Below are 16,208 nucleotides of genomic sequence, written 5' to 3' on the forward strand. Positions count from 1 at the left end.
CATAGGATCTGTACAGATTTCAAAACCCTGTTATCATCTTCGCGTCACTCTCGACGTTACCGATCAGTTACTAAATTCACAGACATAGGATCTGTACAGATTTCAAAACCCTGTTATCATCTTCGCGTCACTCTCGACGTTACCGATCAGTTACTAAATTCACAGCTTGGGATTTGTACAGATTGCAAAACCCTGTTATCATTTTCGTGTCACTCTCGACGTTACCGATCAGTTACTAAATTCACAGCTTGGGATTTATACAGATTGCAAAACCCTGTTATCATCTTCGCGTCACTCTCGACGTTACCGATCAGTTATTAAATTCACAGACATAGGATCTGTACAGATTGCAAAACCCTGTTATCATTTTCGCGTCACTCTCGACGTTACCGATCAGTTACTAAATTCACAGCTTGGGATTTATACAGATTGCAAAACCCTGTTATCATCTTCGCGTCACTCTCGACGTCACCGATCAGTTACTAAATTCACAAACATAGGATCTTTACAGATTGCAAAACCCTGTTATCATCTTCGCGTCACTCTCGACGTTACCGATCAGTTACTAAATTCACAGACTTGGGATCTGTACAGATATTGCATCTCATGAGCTTTCCTGTCTTAGCTCTAGAGGACTCTAGAGCCTCCTTACCATTTCGTGTCGCGAACGGCATTACCGATAGTTCACGAGATATAGGCACGTTAGCAAGAAGCGTATATCCTGCATATTTCATTTTTCCTACGAGTGCTGGTATCATTTAGAGACTATAAGTGTACACGGCGCGAACATTTAAGTGATGGAAATAGTATTTATGAAACATGTGCTACAGAAGATACTATATAAAATGTAATTATTTTTATAGACAGTTGAGCAATTGTTTCTACTAATTACACAATTAGTGATGGTATACATACACCAATAATATTATACATTTTTTCTGGCAGATGGGTATTTGCAACGTTAATTTCATAAGCTTTACAGCATGAAAAAGCATTGCATGCAATGTCTTTACGAACCCTAAATCTGTGCTAATTTATATTTCTAAAAAACATAAAACAATGTACAGATGTATAGAAAATTTTTGCATCGACGAATCTCGTAGTAGCATTAATTAATAGTTTCGTATAGCTTTCAAACGGTTTCGAAATAAATCCAAATTTGAAACGTATAAAATATAAAAAATATATACCTACTCTCTCTCTTAAATTGGCAATTAAACGATGTTGTTTACGTAATATTCGTTCGTGCCAGTTCAACGAACTCGTCGCAACGATTCATCCGTTATCGATTTAAAGAACCGTAATTGCGTGATTTCCATTTATATTACCGGGTACATTCAACCGTTCCCAGTCTATCAATAATACAATTTGTCTCTCGTGGTTCCCTCTCCTCTCGTTCGTTCTCATGCATTCCGTTCCATTCAAATTCGCGGTATCTGAATATATGCCTTCGATCGATCAGTCGTTTTCCGTATTTGTATCCTTTTATTTGACTTGCAACGATACACATGCGACTGGCATGGTAATATTTGCCCATTGAATGGAGCTTGTTTATCCTGCACAGATATTTACCATGTATTTATACAACCGCTTTTTACGTAACGTAAAAGCAGCGCGCTGTATCTCGTGCGTACGCGTACAGTGAAATCGAACAAACAATTGTATCAAATTTACTTAACAGACAAGAATGTCTGTTCGATTTTCGTGTAATTGGTATCATTTAATTACGTTTATAATACATACTATATGTTTTGCATTATAGTCATATTTTATTCGCACAAATTATTTTCTGAAAAACGTTGTTCGAAAGATGAATAAATTATTTTCGTCTCGCTTAACCCCTTAACGTGCACGCTCGAGTTAACTCGAGCGCGCTAAACTGACTAAACTGTGCACACTCGAGGTAATTCGAGCGGCGTTGTACTTTATGTTGCTATAATTTTTCACACTCGAACGCAATCGAGAATTGAAAATAACAATGTGAAAGCAAAAAAGAAACAATCGTTTTATTGATATTTATCATTTACATGGGACTGTAAGCTATAACACTTACTTATTCAAGTATAAAATATATCCTTTTTCTACTTATCACTTACGACTTATCTCTTCCTTGTGAGCCGCTTTCCGACAGCGTATTCATATTCAGATTCCGATTCGCTCATTTTTCAATATATATTTTACTAAAATATAATGTAAAATAAAATATAATAATAATAATAACAACAACAACAACAACAATAATAATAACAATAATAATAACAACAACAACAATAATAATAACAATAACAACAATAACAATAACAATAACAGTAACAATAACAACAATAACAATAACAATAACAATAACAATAACAATAACAATAACAATAGCAATAGCAATAGCAATAGCAATAACAATAACAATAACAATAACAATAACAACAACAACAATAATAATAATAAAAATAATAATAATAATATTAATATTCTGAAAATTAGAATTTCAATAAAAATTTTGATTATTTTTGTATTTTTGTAATTTCAACGTTCTAAATTGTGTTTTTTTACATGAAAAAGAAATTGATTTTTTTTGGCCGGCCTTTTTAAAAAAAAAACTGTGCATCAAGGGGTTAAGATTCCATCAATTTCATAAGATACTTAGATTACCTTTTATTTGCAATGTTTCGAATATGATGCTTATCGAACAATTCTGCTGAAAAATGTTCACCTTACGCAACCTTCCCTTGAATCGTTATATCATAAACGGTGGACTCGTTCAATTTTCGTTCGCAGAGAGAATGTTTTATCGTTACGAATCCGTGTTGCCGTACTCGCGCGATAACTCGTGAAATATACGAGATAGTGGAAAGGCGGTTATTAAGAATTGGTTCGGAAACTTTCTCTGTATCCCGATAAAATGGAAGAGCCTTTGCTACCGCGGCGAAAGGAATCGTGGAAGAAACAAGACACTGGAGGCTAAATCGGCGGAAATTATGTCATAATTACTCTTAAATTAGAGTAACTGAAAGGAGTTCTTTTTTTACAACCGCGTGCACCGCAATTCATTCGAAAAGTTACACATACTTTGATACCATAGTTGGTAACATTAGAATCTAGTAAATTTTACGGATTAGTACTCTACTCGCAGAGTTAAATATATTATGATCTCTTACGAAATGTTCTTTAGCAGGTAGCATAACTTATGCTACACTGAATTTATACGGATACAAAGCTGATTATGGTACATCTAACTCAGTTTCCTGAATTCTCTTCGAAGTACTTTTTACAAAATGAACAAGAAAATCAGGTAATTAAAGTTTCATATGTATACATATATGTATTATATACAGGATATCCCAAAATTATCGTACTTTCGGGAAATGAGGGGTCCCTGAGATCATTTGAAGCAACTTTTTCCTTAGCGAAATTGCAATCCGCGGCTTCGTTTACGAGTTATTAACGAAAAACAGTGACCAATGAGAGGCGAGCTTGGCTTGCGTGCGGCGGCCGAGCCAACGAGCGCGCGGAGCTCGGTTCCGCTCATTGGCCCGGTCGCCTAGCGCCGAGCGAACTCGTCCCTCATTGGTCAGTGCTTTTTTATGAATAATTCGTTAACGATGCCTCGGAGAAAATTTTTGTAAAGGAAAAAGTTGCTCCAAATCACCTCAGGAATCCCTCATTTCTCGGATATACCATAATTTTGCGATACCCTGTATAAACATCTCATATTCCAATAATTTTATTTCGAATTTGAAGAATTGCACGTAATTTTTGTATTCAGGAAAATATGTTTAAAATCACGATACGCAGTTGCCGCAATTTAGACAACGTGTAATATCAGACGTTTACATCGCTCTGTAATTATTGCGTGAATTATAACGGCGTTAACGACATCTTTCTATTGCAAACTCCGCTTCGGACATGAAAACGAGCAATTCTTTTTTAAACGATCACCTGGGCGTAGCTATGTGTGTGGATGGTATCAAGGTCTTGATTACATTAGTGTATCGATCTGATGGTTCCAACCCTTCGTGTAAGGTTAATAGAGCTTTGTACTCTTTGTCTGGTGCAAGCGTTCCTCTCCTACGGAAATATCGTTGAAACTCGTGTCGTCAACTTCGTACATTGTTCGTACTCGTACGGATAACAAAGAGGCGAAAACGTTCGCTATTATCGAGTCACCGGGGCACAAATTCACGAGAACCGTCCTACGCACACATATCGATTCGTACTCGCGAATGCGAACGTACTCGATCTCGACCTACTTTCAAGATCGATGACGTTTATCGAGTAATCGAGTCCGATTTTGATCACCTTCGTCGATACGGCGGAGAGGTTAATTAACAATATTTTCGATCGCAACGTGACCGCCTGTAATAGCAGGGGAATTTTTTAAAAAGTACAGTAATTTCTCTCTAGTGTTTTTCTTTCTAATTCTCCTAATTAAATGGACAATTTGGGAAGAGGAGACACGGTTATTCGAGCCTCGTGGCTCGATTTTATAATTATCGATTGTCAACAACTATAAAAACGAGACGCAAGGCTCGAATAATCGCGTCTCCTCTTCCCAAATTGTTAATTTATTGTGTGCAATTTGAACGCGAATTAGGGAGAAATTGCTAATACAACGAACAAAATGTTTCGTCACGATTTTTAGGTGCTATTAGCACCGTTAACAATAGCAATAATATTGAAATGCGACGTAAATACGCGCCTTGATTTCAAGTAAATAAAAGTCTGTGTCTGCGTTCTTTCTTACGACGATTTTTGCAAAAAATCATGACTCGATTTTATAATTATCGATTATCAACAACTATAAAAACGAGACGCAAGGCTCGAATAATCGCGTCTCTTCTTCCCAAATTGTTAATTTATTGTGCGAAATTCGAACGCGAATTAGGCAGAAATTACTAATACAACGAAGAAAATGTTTCGTCACGATTTTTAGGTGCTATTGGCACCGTTAACAATAACGATAATATTGAAATGCGACGTAAATACGCGCCTCGATTTCAAGTGAATAAAAGTCTGTCTCTGCGTTCTTTCTTACGACGATTTTTGCAAAAAATCATGACTCGATTTTATAATTATCGATTATCAACAACTATAAAAACGAGACGCAAGGCTCGAATAATCGTGTTTCCTCTTCCCAAATTATTAATTTATTGTGCGCAATTTGAACGCGAATTAGGCAGAAATTGCTAATACAACGAAGAAAATGTTCCGTCACGATTTTTAGGTGCTATTGGCACCGTTAACAATAACAATAATATTGAAATGCGACGTAAATACGCGCCTAGATCTCAAGTAAATAAAAGTCTGTGTCTGCGTGTGTGTGTGTTTTTTTCTTACGAAGATTTTTGCGACGATATTTGCAATCATTTGGAAAGCCGAATACACAATTTCACGATATATCATAACTTTCAATCGCCCTACTCCATTTTGCGTATCGTAGCTTCTTTAAGTCGTGTCCTCGACACAAACTACGGTAAGACACGCAACCCCTGTCATTATTATTCTACTACGATACTACTACGATTCGCACGGTTACGGTATTCCGTTCTGGGCGAATATCTAGATGAATGAATCGCAATGCTCGTTATTTTACTTTATTTACCAGTTGTTACGATCGACGAACATTTTAATGGAAAATTGTTTCGCGATGATCACGATTCGACGACGAGGATCGTCGTCTCATTAATGATAATTCCACCGGGACGGGTGAAATATTTGATCTGAAATCTTGCGAAAATATGCGTGACTCGGACACATTAGTATAACAGAGAGAGAGAGAGAGAGAGAGAGAGAGAGAGAGAGAGAGAGAGAGAGAGAGAGAGAGAGAGAGAATATTTATTTATAGACGTTCAACGGTATCAACGGTGAAATGAAACTCAACACGAACCGCTTCTCATCCCTATTCCATAAATATAATATATGTATATATGCGATCGAATTCGTGGAAGCTTGGGTGATTAATATGTGAACGCTTTGAAATATTCAAGAACAAAGACACGTGCTATGAATCGTAGCTGTTAACGCGACGCGCGATCACACGAAACGTAGCATTCTCGATGAGAAATACGAAGCGATTCTGTTTAACCCGAGAAAGATAACCTACGTCGCAGAGGCGCCTGCGAAGACTGTTGATTTTTGTTAATTTTTCATAGAGGTCTAGTGATTTAAGTTTAAAATTACTTAGAATATAAAAAAATATAATATAAATGCATTTTATTTTTACGATAATGCCAAACCTTTAAAATGACTAGATTAACTTAAATAAATATCCATTGTTAGTATAAAATTGACGCCTTAGAAAAGCATGCGCCTCTGAAGCGTATGGTTATCTTTTACGTACGTTGTCATATGGTTATCTTTCTAGGGTTAAACGAAACTGGGAAACGGAACATTTTTGGATAGAGAGATTCGAAGTCTGGAAAATGCTTTAGATTGTAAGAGAAACGTGAACGAAGTTGTGGCACGCTGGGTTTTAAAACAATGATTTTATTATAAACGTCACATGTAGGTTGTGTTTTATATATAATTGGTACACACAGATATTCTTACAAACACATATCCAGATGACAGGTAACATGAACAGTTATATTAAAGTACAACATAAATATACATTCATTCGCATATATATATAAGTACCGATTTTTATACGAAACGAGTCCATTCAAGGGTATTATTCTTGATAATAATGAACTATCGTTCTTTGGATAATTGAGCCGTTTATTTTGAAAGTGGCATAAGTCACTTTTTCTTTTTTTAAATTTTATAATTTATAATTTTTATAATTTATAATTTTTATAATTTATAATTTAGTGTTACCATTGACTCGATTTTTTTGAAAAAGTGACTCTTATGCCACTTTCAAAATAAACGGCTCAATTATCGCACAATTTCTCGAGAGCGTATTATACTTCGATGGATTCTACTTTTAAATGGACAGTGTACGGACACGCGTACCATCGATTAACGGATACAGAGTCATTTTCGAATGTACAATTACTTTGTGGATTATTTGTGTAGGTTCTCCCGGTGTTGTTATAAATTACAGATTGCAGTAAATTCTTGCTAATTGACGTTCAGATTGTCTTGCTCTTTGGGAAGAGGAGACAGGATTATTCAAGCCTTGCGACTCGTTTTTATAGTCATCGATCGTAAACAACTATAAAAACGAGAGAGAGAGAGCCGCGAGACTCGAATAATCTCTTCCTCTCCTCAAATTGTCTATTCTTGTGCGCAATTTGAGCGCGAATTAGGGAGAATTTACTGTATTCTGAATCGCCGTACTCTCAAGTCGACACGTAAATTTGATTCTGATACAGGTTCGCAGTTCGCTCAACCCGTTCGCTGTTTAAATCGAATACTTTCAAAAATTATTTACTTTATCTTCTGCATTATTTCTAAATTATACTATTCGTTTGGCCCTTATTGCAGGTATCAACCTTTCCTCTCGTCGAATACGTTTCAATAGAGATTCTTGATTTCCGCGAAATGTCGGAACAGTGAAATCGTGGTTCGTACCGATTTTGTAGCGAGAGTTACACCATTCAAGTTCATCGACGAATGTTATCAATTATTAGCATAAGCGGAAGAATGCGCATGTAGCACGATGAGTTTGAAAGTCTTTTATTCCTACTTTCTCTGTTACTTGCCAGATAAGGAGACAAAGCAAACAGTACAGTTTTTAAATGATATGTTACTGGCGAAAATTAAAATCGGACAAATCAGAGTGCACGATGAATTTTGATAATTGAAAACATTGTTGTAGTAATCGATGTATACGATTGAAACTCCTTTCGGTATCCATAAATACGTTTAAATAGTTCAAATAGTAAACATAACAAAATAGCCCATAGACGCTTCAAATTGATGACAAAACTTTTACAGACCATTGTTTAATTCATGAAATGCTTTGATCTGGTAACTATGTCACTTGGTGCACGATTCATTTGGTGATGATGCGTTTAAAAATATGTCTCACGGCTAAGTCTTTACATCAACCGCCTACAATTACGTCATTCGATTACAAGGAGCTGCTCGAATGTTTCTATTTACAGTAAATTCTCTCGAATTGTCCCACGGCTTGTAAACAAACACGAACAATTTGGGAGGAGTAGATGCGATTATTCGAATCTCGCGGCTCGTTTTTGTAGATGTCGACAATTGGCGATTTTAAAAACGAGCCGCAAGGCTCTCCAAGTTGTCCATTTTTGTTTACAAGCCGAAAGACGACTCGTGAGAATTTACAGTGTACTCTAAAAATTAGCACACGAATGTTCCGTCATCGAAACGAGCACCACCGAACACTGCTACGTCTATCGGTATTGATCGTCGTTACATCGGTTGAAGCATACATTTTTGATCAGTGGTAATTATAACGCGTACACACACATGCTCGCGGTAAGGTTTTGATCTCTTAATTTAATTAATTAACATTGCATATTTACATTCAGTTTGCTTCGATGCAACTTCGCTAACGGCCAAGCAGTTGTACAGATAATACTTACGATTATAATTGGAGATCTTTTTTTGTGCAAAATACAAACTTTCTACCGCGCGATTGCAATAAACTGATATTCGGTGGAAATTGATCTTCTTTCTCAATCATTTTAACAAGCTCAACGTAACAATATTTTGAAAGTCTACACAGGTTTTTATTCTTACGTGATTTATTTCATTCGGTTCTAACGTAATAATTATATTACAAATCATATTAATGATAATTATATTACAAATCATATTAATGATAATTATATAAAATTATATTAACAATTATAATAAATTAAATCAATGATGTCTATGCTGTTCAAATTGGTTATCGGACCGTGGTAGAAATTCATATAATACTTCGGCTCTAGGAAAATCATACTTCGTTCGATTATACTAACGTCTTCAATATATTAGGTCTACCGGAAAGTTCTGTCCGATAGTGTCACTTCAAGTTTCAATCCATATGCGCATGTTGATTTGAGACATATATGACTATCTCTCTTTATCGTTGCATTTACACGCATGTACTCTCCTAAATAAACTGAAACAAAGATGTCTCGTGTCATTATTAAGCGAGACGCGATCGTGAAAACATGGCTACCGATGATAATGCCAGACAACATGTTGCTTTGGCGACTCGTCAGAAAATCGCAGAGCTAGGCTGAGAAATTCTGTCGCATCCACCATACTCCCCAGACCTAGCACCCTCCGATTATCACTTGTTTCTCTCTTTGCAAAACTTTTTACAGGAAAAAAAATTCAAAACTGAAGCTGATGTCAACCAAGCACTAGTCGAGTTCTTCGCCTCTAAAAATAAATCATTTTTTTAAAATGGCATTTACAGGTTGCCATCACGCTGGCAAGAAGTCATAAGTAACGATGGAAAGTATATTCTACAATAAATATTATTAAATGTATGAAAATTCTGTTATATTTCAATTCAAAAACGGACAGAACTTTCCAATAGACCTAATATATATTAATTTCATTGTTACATCTAAATATACATCGAATCCATAGGATTACTCATTTTTCCTGTAACAAACATATACATGTATGTAGGCAGTCGCAGCATTCGATCGAATACGCTATAAACAATGCTACACTCGTCGCATCATGCAGCCCTTACGCTAATTGTTATGCTCGACACCGTGCTTCGCGACGAGCGAAGATCGCGTTAACACTTTCACAACCGCTGACACCACTGTGGTGTCATGGGCAGGCCAGTCGTTGTATGCCGGTGACACTCATGTGGTGTCATTGGTAGACCAGTCGTTATTTGCCGGTGACACTCACGTGGTACCATTGATAGGCCAGTCGCTATTTGCCGGTGACTCCCACGTGGTACCAGTGGCAAGCCATTTGCAAAACTTTTCTTAACCCTTTCGCTCCGAACGACGGATATATCCGTCATCCATATGAACACTCGCGGAGCCGAAAGCCGGATATATCCGACATCCACATAATCGCCCTCTGGGGACGAACGCCGGATATATCCGACATGCTGGTATTGCGTGAATCTTTTGACGAAACAAACAAACGACAGTCCGAAATAAACGACACACCATTCAAGTTATATTTGTTCTACCTGCATTTCCCATTATTATTGTGTTACATGTCATAAAGGGATAGAAAATCGAAAGTACTAACTTTAGGACTAATTATTATGTATTATGTTTTGTATTATGAATATTATGTTTTATTTTATTACTGTATATTATATATTATTTCTTCACTTTTTCCATTGTTAATGAAACTTTTTTTACCTATTAAATAACTTTATACCTTATGCAGAAATTATAACTATATTGTTTTCAAGAAAAATCCCTTTTCTTCCCAAATACACTATCCACGCGCAATGTGCACAATTTCGGCGGGTGGTTCCGTTCAGGAGGGGCGCTACGGCGGACTGAACCGCCGTAGCGAAAGGGTTAATAACATGCGGTTGTGAAAGTGTTAACGTGTATAGAACGACAAACGTATGGTTCGTTGACGGTCGAAACTTGAGATCATCCGACGGGAGATCGGTTTTCATTAAGCCCCGTAGCTGTATGCTTAATAACGATATCGCTAATCTATTTTGTACATCGAAAGCATCGCGATAACGCTCTCCTCGTCCTTTCAAACTGTCGCGCACACGTGGAAACAACGCACATTTTTACAACCAACGAGTAAGATTACCTTTTGATGCGGCTCGAATCGGCGTTACTTTTCACTCCGCTGTAAAAAATATTCGTTACTAGTAGAATAGATCTCTCAGTGGTAAGAAATTCTACGTTCTACGCAAACGTCGTGTAAAATTGTAACTCGTTTATCCCGTTTATCGGTGTTGCGCTCGGTTCTGATTATTCGAAGTAAGTCTTTTCGGTTGTCCTCAGTACGAAGATCTTCTCGCGGGAAAGGTAAAGGAGATCTCGAAGGTGGTTCTGTTTCACTGATCGAACGTTGGTCAGTTATCTATCGGTTTCAGTGGTAAGATAAGTTGAAGGCATCGGTGATTATTTACGCGAACTATGTATGTATACGTACCTAAATATTTATTTATATATTACACCGACGAACGGTCCGCTACTCGAGTTCCAACGATGTTTGTTGCCACGATGTTGTGTTTAATATTACACTGGCATGCGTTGGAGTTTTATCAACGTTAGGTTCACGGAGCGCCAATAGCGACGATTTTGTCCTCGAAATAAAAAAATGTCTCGCAATCCGAAACCGGAGGATTCATCAGGTCATTTGAAGCAACTTTTTCCTTAGCGAAAATGAGATCCGCGGCTTCGTTTACGAGTTATTGGCGAAAAACAGTGACCAATGAGAGGCGAGATCAGCGAGCCAACGGCGCCAGCGGTCGAGGCGGTCGAATCCCAGCTCAGCTGGCGCGTGGCGGCGAGCCAATCAGCGGAACTGTGCGTCATGCGCTCGTTGACTCCGCCGCCTTGCGCCAGCCGAGCTCGCCTCTCATTGGTCCCTGTTTTTCGTCAATAACTCGTAAACGAAGCCGCGGATCGCATTTTCGCTAAGGAAAAAGTTACTTCAAATGACCTCAGCAATCCTTCCATTTCCGAATTGCGACGATAAATTAGAAAATTTTGAACGCATTTTGACGCGTTCCGTAAGCCTAGCGTTGGAGAAAATAGCGGACCATTCGTGGGCGTGTCTTGAACTACATCGTTACATTGGCCCCATCGGCGGGAATCGTTTGAAATGTTTCGACTTTTCACGCGGCCATTTTCTTTCTTCCGGAAGACCATCCGAGATATATCGAAATCTCCATTCTATCCTTAACACTTACCGAACGCTGTAAGCATTTCTACGCTAGCTAATCCATGTTTCTGCTTGACGCGATCATCGGGCGAAATGATTTCGACGATTAGGATCGCTAATGTATTACGGTCGAACACAATTGTTGTGCGTTCTTACAGAAGGTGCACGACGACGAACTCGATCACCGTATGCCGTCTGGGTTCCAGTGGTCGTTCAATTTCAACGATTAGAGACGCTTATGGCCACCGAAAAATCAGTCTTCCTTCCTTTTAACTTCTCTTTCAGTGCGACTCGTCTGTGTCTCCTAAGGCACGTATTCACCGAAAACTGTTTCGAAATGGCTACGAATCATTCGCAACCGCGATCTACCGTTTCTTTACATGCTGCTTCGCGATTTGTTCTGCGACTAACTCGGTTTGCCCGCTGCATCAAGGTTTATGGTCAACGTTCATGGCCTTCGAAGACGCAGTTACATGTTAGGACATATTGGGCAGATGAAAAAATCTTCCTTAAATGCACTGTAGCATTTATCCCAGTAGTACCATCGTCGTACCGAAAAGAATGACGAGAAACTTCTTGGACAACCTGATAAATTCGACCATCGCTCGTCGAGCCTAGCAAATGGCAACCTGTTTCACTTATTACGGGCTCCGCGTAATTGAATCGTATCCATCGACTCGCTTAACCCTTTGCCCTACAACCACGTCTGAGAGACGTGGTCGGATAATCGAGCTAGAAATGATTATCACGTCTGAGAGACGTAGTCAAAGAATCGGGTCAAAAATAATTATCACGTCTGGGAGACGTGGTAAAAAAATCGGGCTAGAAATGATTATCACGTCTAAGAGACGTGGTCAACAAATCAGGCCAAAAATGATTATCACGTCTGAGAGACGTGGTCAGATAATCGGGCCAAAAATGATTATCACGTCTGAGAGACGTGGTAAAAAAATCGGGCCAAAAATTATTATCACGTCTGAGAGACGTGGTCAGATAATCAAGATAGAAATGATTATCACGTCTGAGAGACGTGATCAGATAATCAAGATAGAAATGATTATCACGTCTGAGAGACGTGGTAAAAAGATCGGGCCAAAAATTATTATCACGTCTGAGAGACGTGGTCAAAAAATCGGGCCAAAAATTATTATCACGTTTGAGAGACGTGGTCAAAAAATCGGACGAGAAATGATAATCATGTCTGAGAGACGTGGTAAAAAAATCGGGCCAGAAACGATTATCGCGCCTGAGAGACATGGTCAAAAAATTAGGCAAGAAATCATTATCACGTCTGAGAGACGTGGTTAAAAAATCTGGTTAGAAATGATTATCACGCCTGAGAGACGTGGTCAAAAGATCGGGCCAGAAATGATTATCACGTCTGAGAGACGTGGTCAAAAGATCGGGCCAGAAATGATTATCACGTCTGAAAGACGTGCTGCGATTTTTACGATTTTTAATTGTTTACTGCTCATATGAAAGTCAATCGATTTCGGAGAAATTTATGATTCACCGAGATAAATATAATTCACCGAGATCTGCAAAACACATCTTTTAAATGTTCGTTGCATTCTCACAGATAAAAAAGTTAAAAAACAAGAATCTTTTATTTTCTTTCGTCATTCTAAGCAATAGCAACCTTTAAAAAAAGCATTCTAGTTATGTTCTAGTAAGCTGACCGCTCTATGATCTAAAAAAAAAATCAAGTCGTTCAGTCCACTTCTAAAAAAGTGACTGCGTTTTGAAAAGTGTCCGAATATTAACGGGAATCGCTGTATTTACATTCCGTAAGAAGTTCGCGATTGGCACAACTTCCGACGTTTCGCGCAACCGTGTAAGATTGCGCGCCCGATTTTGTTATTGTTTATGGCACACGTTCTCGAAGCTTAAATCGTAAGGCAAAGGGCTAAACGAAAAAGTACCATTAGTGTCGTTTAATTACCAATACCGTAAGCGTCGGCTTACCGATAGCTACATTTTCAAAACAGCTTCGCGTAGCGTCATCGTCCCCATAGCAGAGCACCGCTCGTACAGCGATGGCTCCCCATGATCCGCACCCCAGAGTCCACGAGGCCGATGGAACGCGAACGTGCCCGGTTCTCGTAAGCTGACCGTCGCTGAAACAACGTTCAATTAATTCGCCGACGACGTTGGCCGGCCACGCTTGTCATTCGACATCCGTCGATCGATTCCCCGAGGAGCGCGGTGGTCGCGACGAAAACACGGTGGAAGGTACGCGCGAACGTTCGTTCGGCAGGCATCGATCGGATCCGCTGTAATTCGAATTGCTCGGTCGCGAGGCGTCGCGGCGACGGCCGATGCCTTAAAACGAGTCCTCGGCTTCGTCGGTGTCGATCAGTGGCACCCTCTCGTACCGGAGCACGCTGCTCGTCCCGGGCGTCTTAGACTGCTAAAGCTCCATGCTCTTGATCTCGTTCTCGTTCATGTGACCTTGGGAGGAGGACGGGGTCGCCTCGACCAGCCCTTCGTCCTCGCCCTCCACCTGCTGCTTGTCCACGCAGTAACGGCAACGCATCTTCGCGTCGTCGCCGACCCGCACCGATCGCGTTATGATCACCAGGGTCGTCAGGCTCATCACGAACAGCCCCGACGGCACGATCACGGCGATCAGCAGTTCCGTGCGCGTCTTGTTCAGGTCGAACCGTGCCACCACGAAGAACGAGTTGTTCTGGAACAATGCCGGTCGATCGCCGGGTCAGAAAACACTGTGCGACAAAATCGAACTTTTTGTCTGATTTCCTATAGCCGCTATGAAATTCTTGTAGAGCTTCACTTCCCGATCGAGGATCCGAAAACCGAATTGCTCCATCACCCTCAGTTTTCGAAAAAAAACGAGCTTTCGTAAAAACCCAAAATTTTCGACAAAAATTAGGTATTGCATGAAAAGTACAAACGTTAGAAAGTTCTACTCGGTCTCGAAAGATAAAGGGAATGTTGGGATTATGGAATGGAAATGAATATGATTCTAATTCTTTTCTTAAAAAGACTTTATTTTATTCCTTTATTGAGAGAAGGTATATGGGCGAAAACGATCGAGCGACCAAACTCTACTGAGAGTCCGGTAAGAAAAAACGCTTCTTTTATACCCTTTTTGGGTTCGTCTTATCCACCAATCAGAGACGTTTTATTTGTCGCGTTTCACATTGTATACGTGACGCTGGGACCCCCAAACAGTCAGGGTACGATGTATATCTAATGGTACCGGTGATGATGTATCGCGGTATCTACTATATACAGTTTACATCACCGTCGTTATCCGCTGACGGAACCGGCGAAAATGTAAACCGATATCTTAGTATCTTAGTACTAAGTAAACTATAGATTAATTTTTGTTCGAGGCTAAAATTTCAACAGGGAAGTTTCCCGAATATAGTGGCATGTAATTTATTAATTGTTTTTGGTCCTAAATAGCAATAAATTAATGTCAAAGTTTACAAAATTATCGACGTGCGCAGTTTCTGCGCAATGTTTTTGTATTTTTACGAAAAGTTCTTTGTTCGGCACGAAAACTCTACCCGGGATCGGATTCTGTAGACATTTCTGAAGAAGAAACGGCCCGATAGAACGATCTTATAGAAGTAAGAATCGTACTTCTATATTCCTAAAACCATGTTTGTCGTACTTTTTAATTTATGATTCACAGTTTGGTGATTATTATCCGCAGAAGTATGTAAAAGGAAACAGCACATTGAAGTACTAAAAAAAAATTCAAAGTGGCACGCCCCACGCAAAGTGGGTGCCCCATTGGATCCCTCCATCGGTGTTGATTACGCATAGCTTCGGCCCTGTCGGACGGAGAGAAGCGAGTAGCGAAGCACATGGCGGCAAAACGTCGTGTACATGTTGCCGACGAACATTTTCTCGATCTACTAGAAATGAACATCGTTCCGACACTTTTACCAGGCCGTTGTTTCTACGGAAATGTTTACAGAATCCGATCCTGGGTAGAGTTTTTGCGCAGGACAAACAACTTTTCGTAAAAGTACAAAAATATTGCGCAGAAACTGCGCACGTCGACAATTTTTTAAACTTTGACATCAATTTATTGCTATTTAGGACCAAAAATAATTAATAAATTGCATGCCACTATATTCGGGGAACTATGCTCTATCTTTTGAGACCGATTAGAACTTTCTAACGTTTTTATTTTTCATGCAATACCTCATTTTTGTCGAAAACTTTGGGTTTTTACAAAAGCACGTTTTTTTTCGAAAACTGAGGGTGATGGAGCAATTCGGTTTTCCGATCCTTGGTCGGGGAGTGAAGCTCTACAAGAATTTCACAGTGTCATTTCACATAGGAAATCAAAAATTGTGTCGGACAGTGAAACAGCTCGGCGACGGTCCGTGATCGCCGATTACCGTTACTCGATGCCGAGACATGCTGGTTCGGAAACAGTAGAACAGGAAATGGGATCGAACGGTCGTCTGGGAATAAGCAGCGAA

The 16,208-nt window shown here is 39.2% G+C and overlaps 1 protein-coding gene across 1 annotated transcript in view; it reads right to left on the reverse strand.

Annotated features, from left to right (window-relative positions):
* Nucleotides 1–6,460: 6,460 nt before the first annotated feature.
* Nucleotides 6,461–16,208, reverse strand: part of Teh4 (tipE homolog 4 phospholipid transfer protein) — a 34,785-nt gene continuing 25,037 nt past the window's right edge. Inside the window, exon 6 of the mRNA XM_033472848.2 lies at nucleotides 6,461–14,431. Within this exon, the coding sequence (XP_033328739.1) occupies nucleotides 14,153–14,431 (279 nt within the window). The 3' untranslated portion in view covers nucleotides 6,461–14,152. The remainder of the gene's footprint in view (nucleotides 14,432–16,208) is intronic.

The sequence above is a fragment of the Megalopta genalis genome, chromosome 7, assembly GCF_051020955.1.
Source record: "Megalopta genalis isolate 19385.01 chromosome 7, iyMegGena1_principal, whole genome shotgun sequence".
NCBI lineage: Eukaryota > Metazoa > Arthropoda > Insecta > Hymenoptera > Halictidae > Megalopta > Megalopta genalis.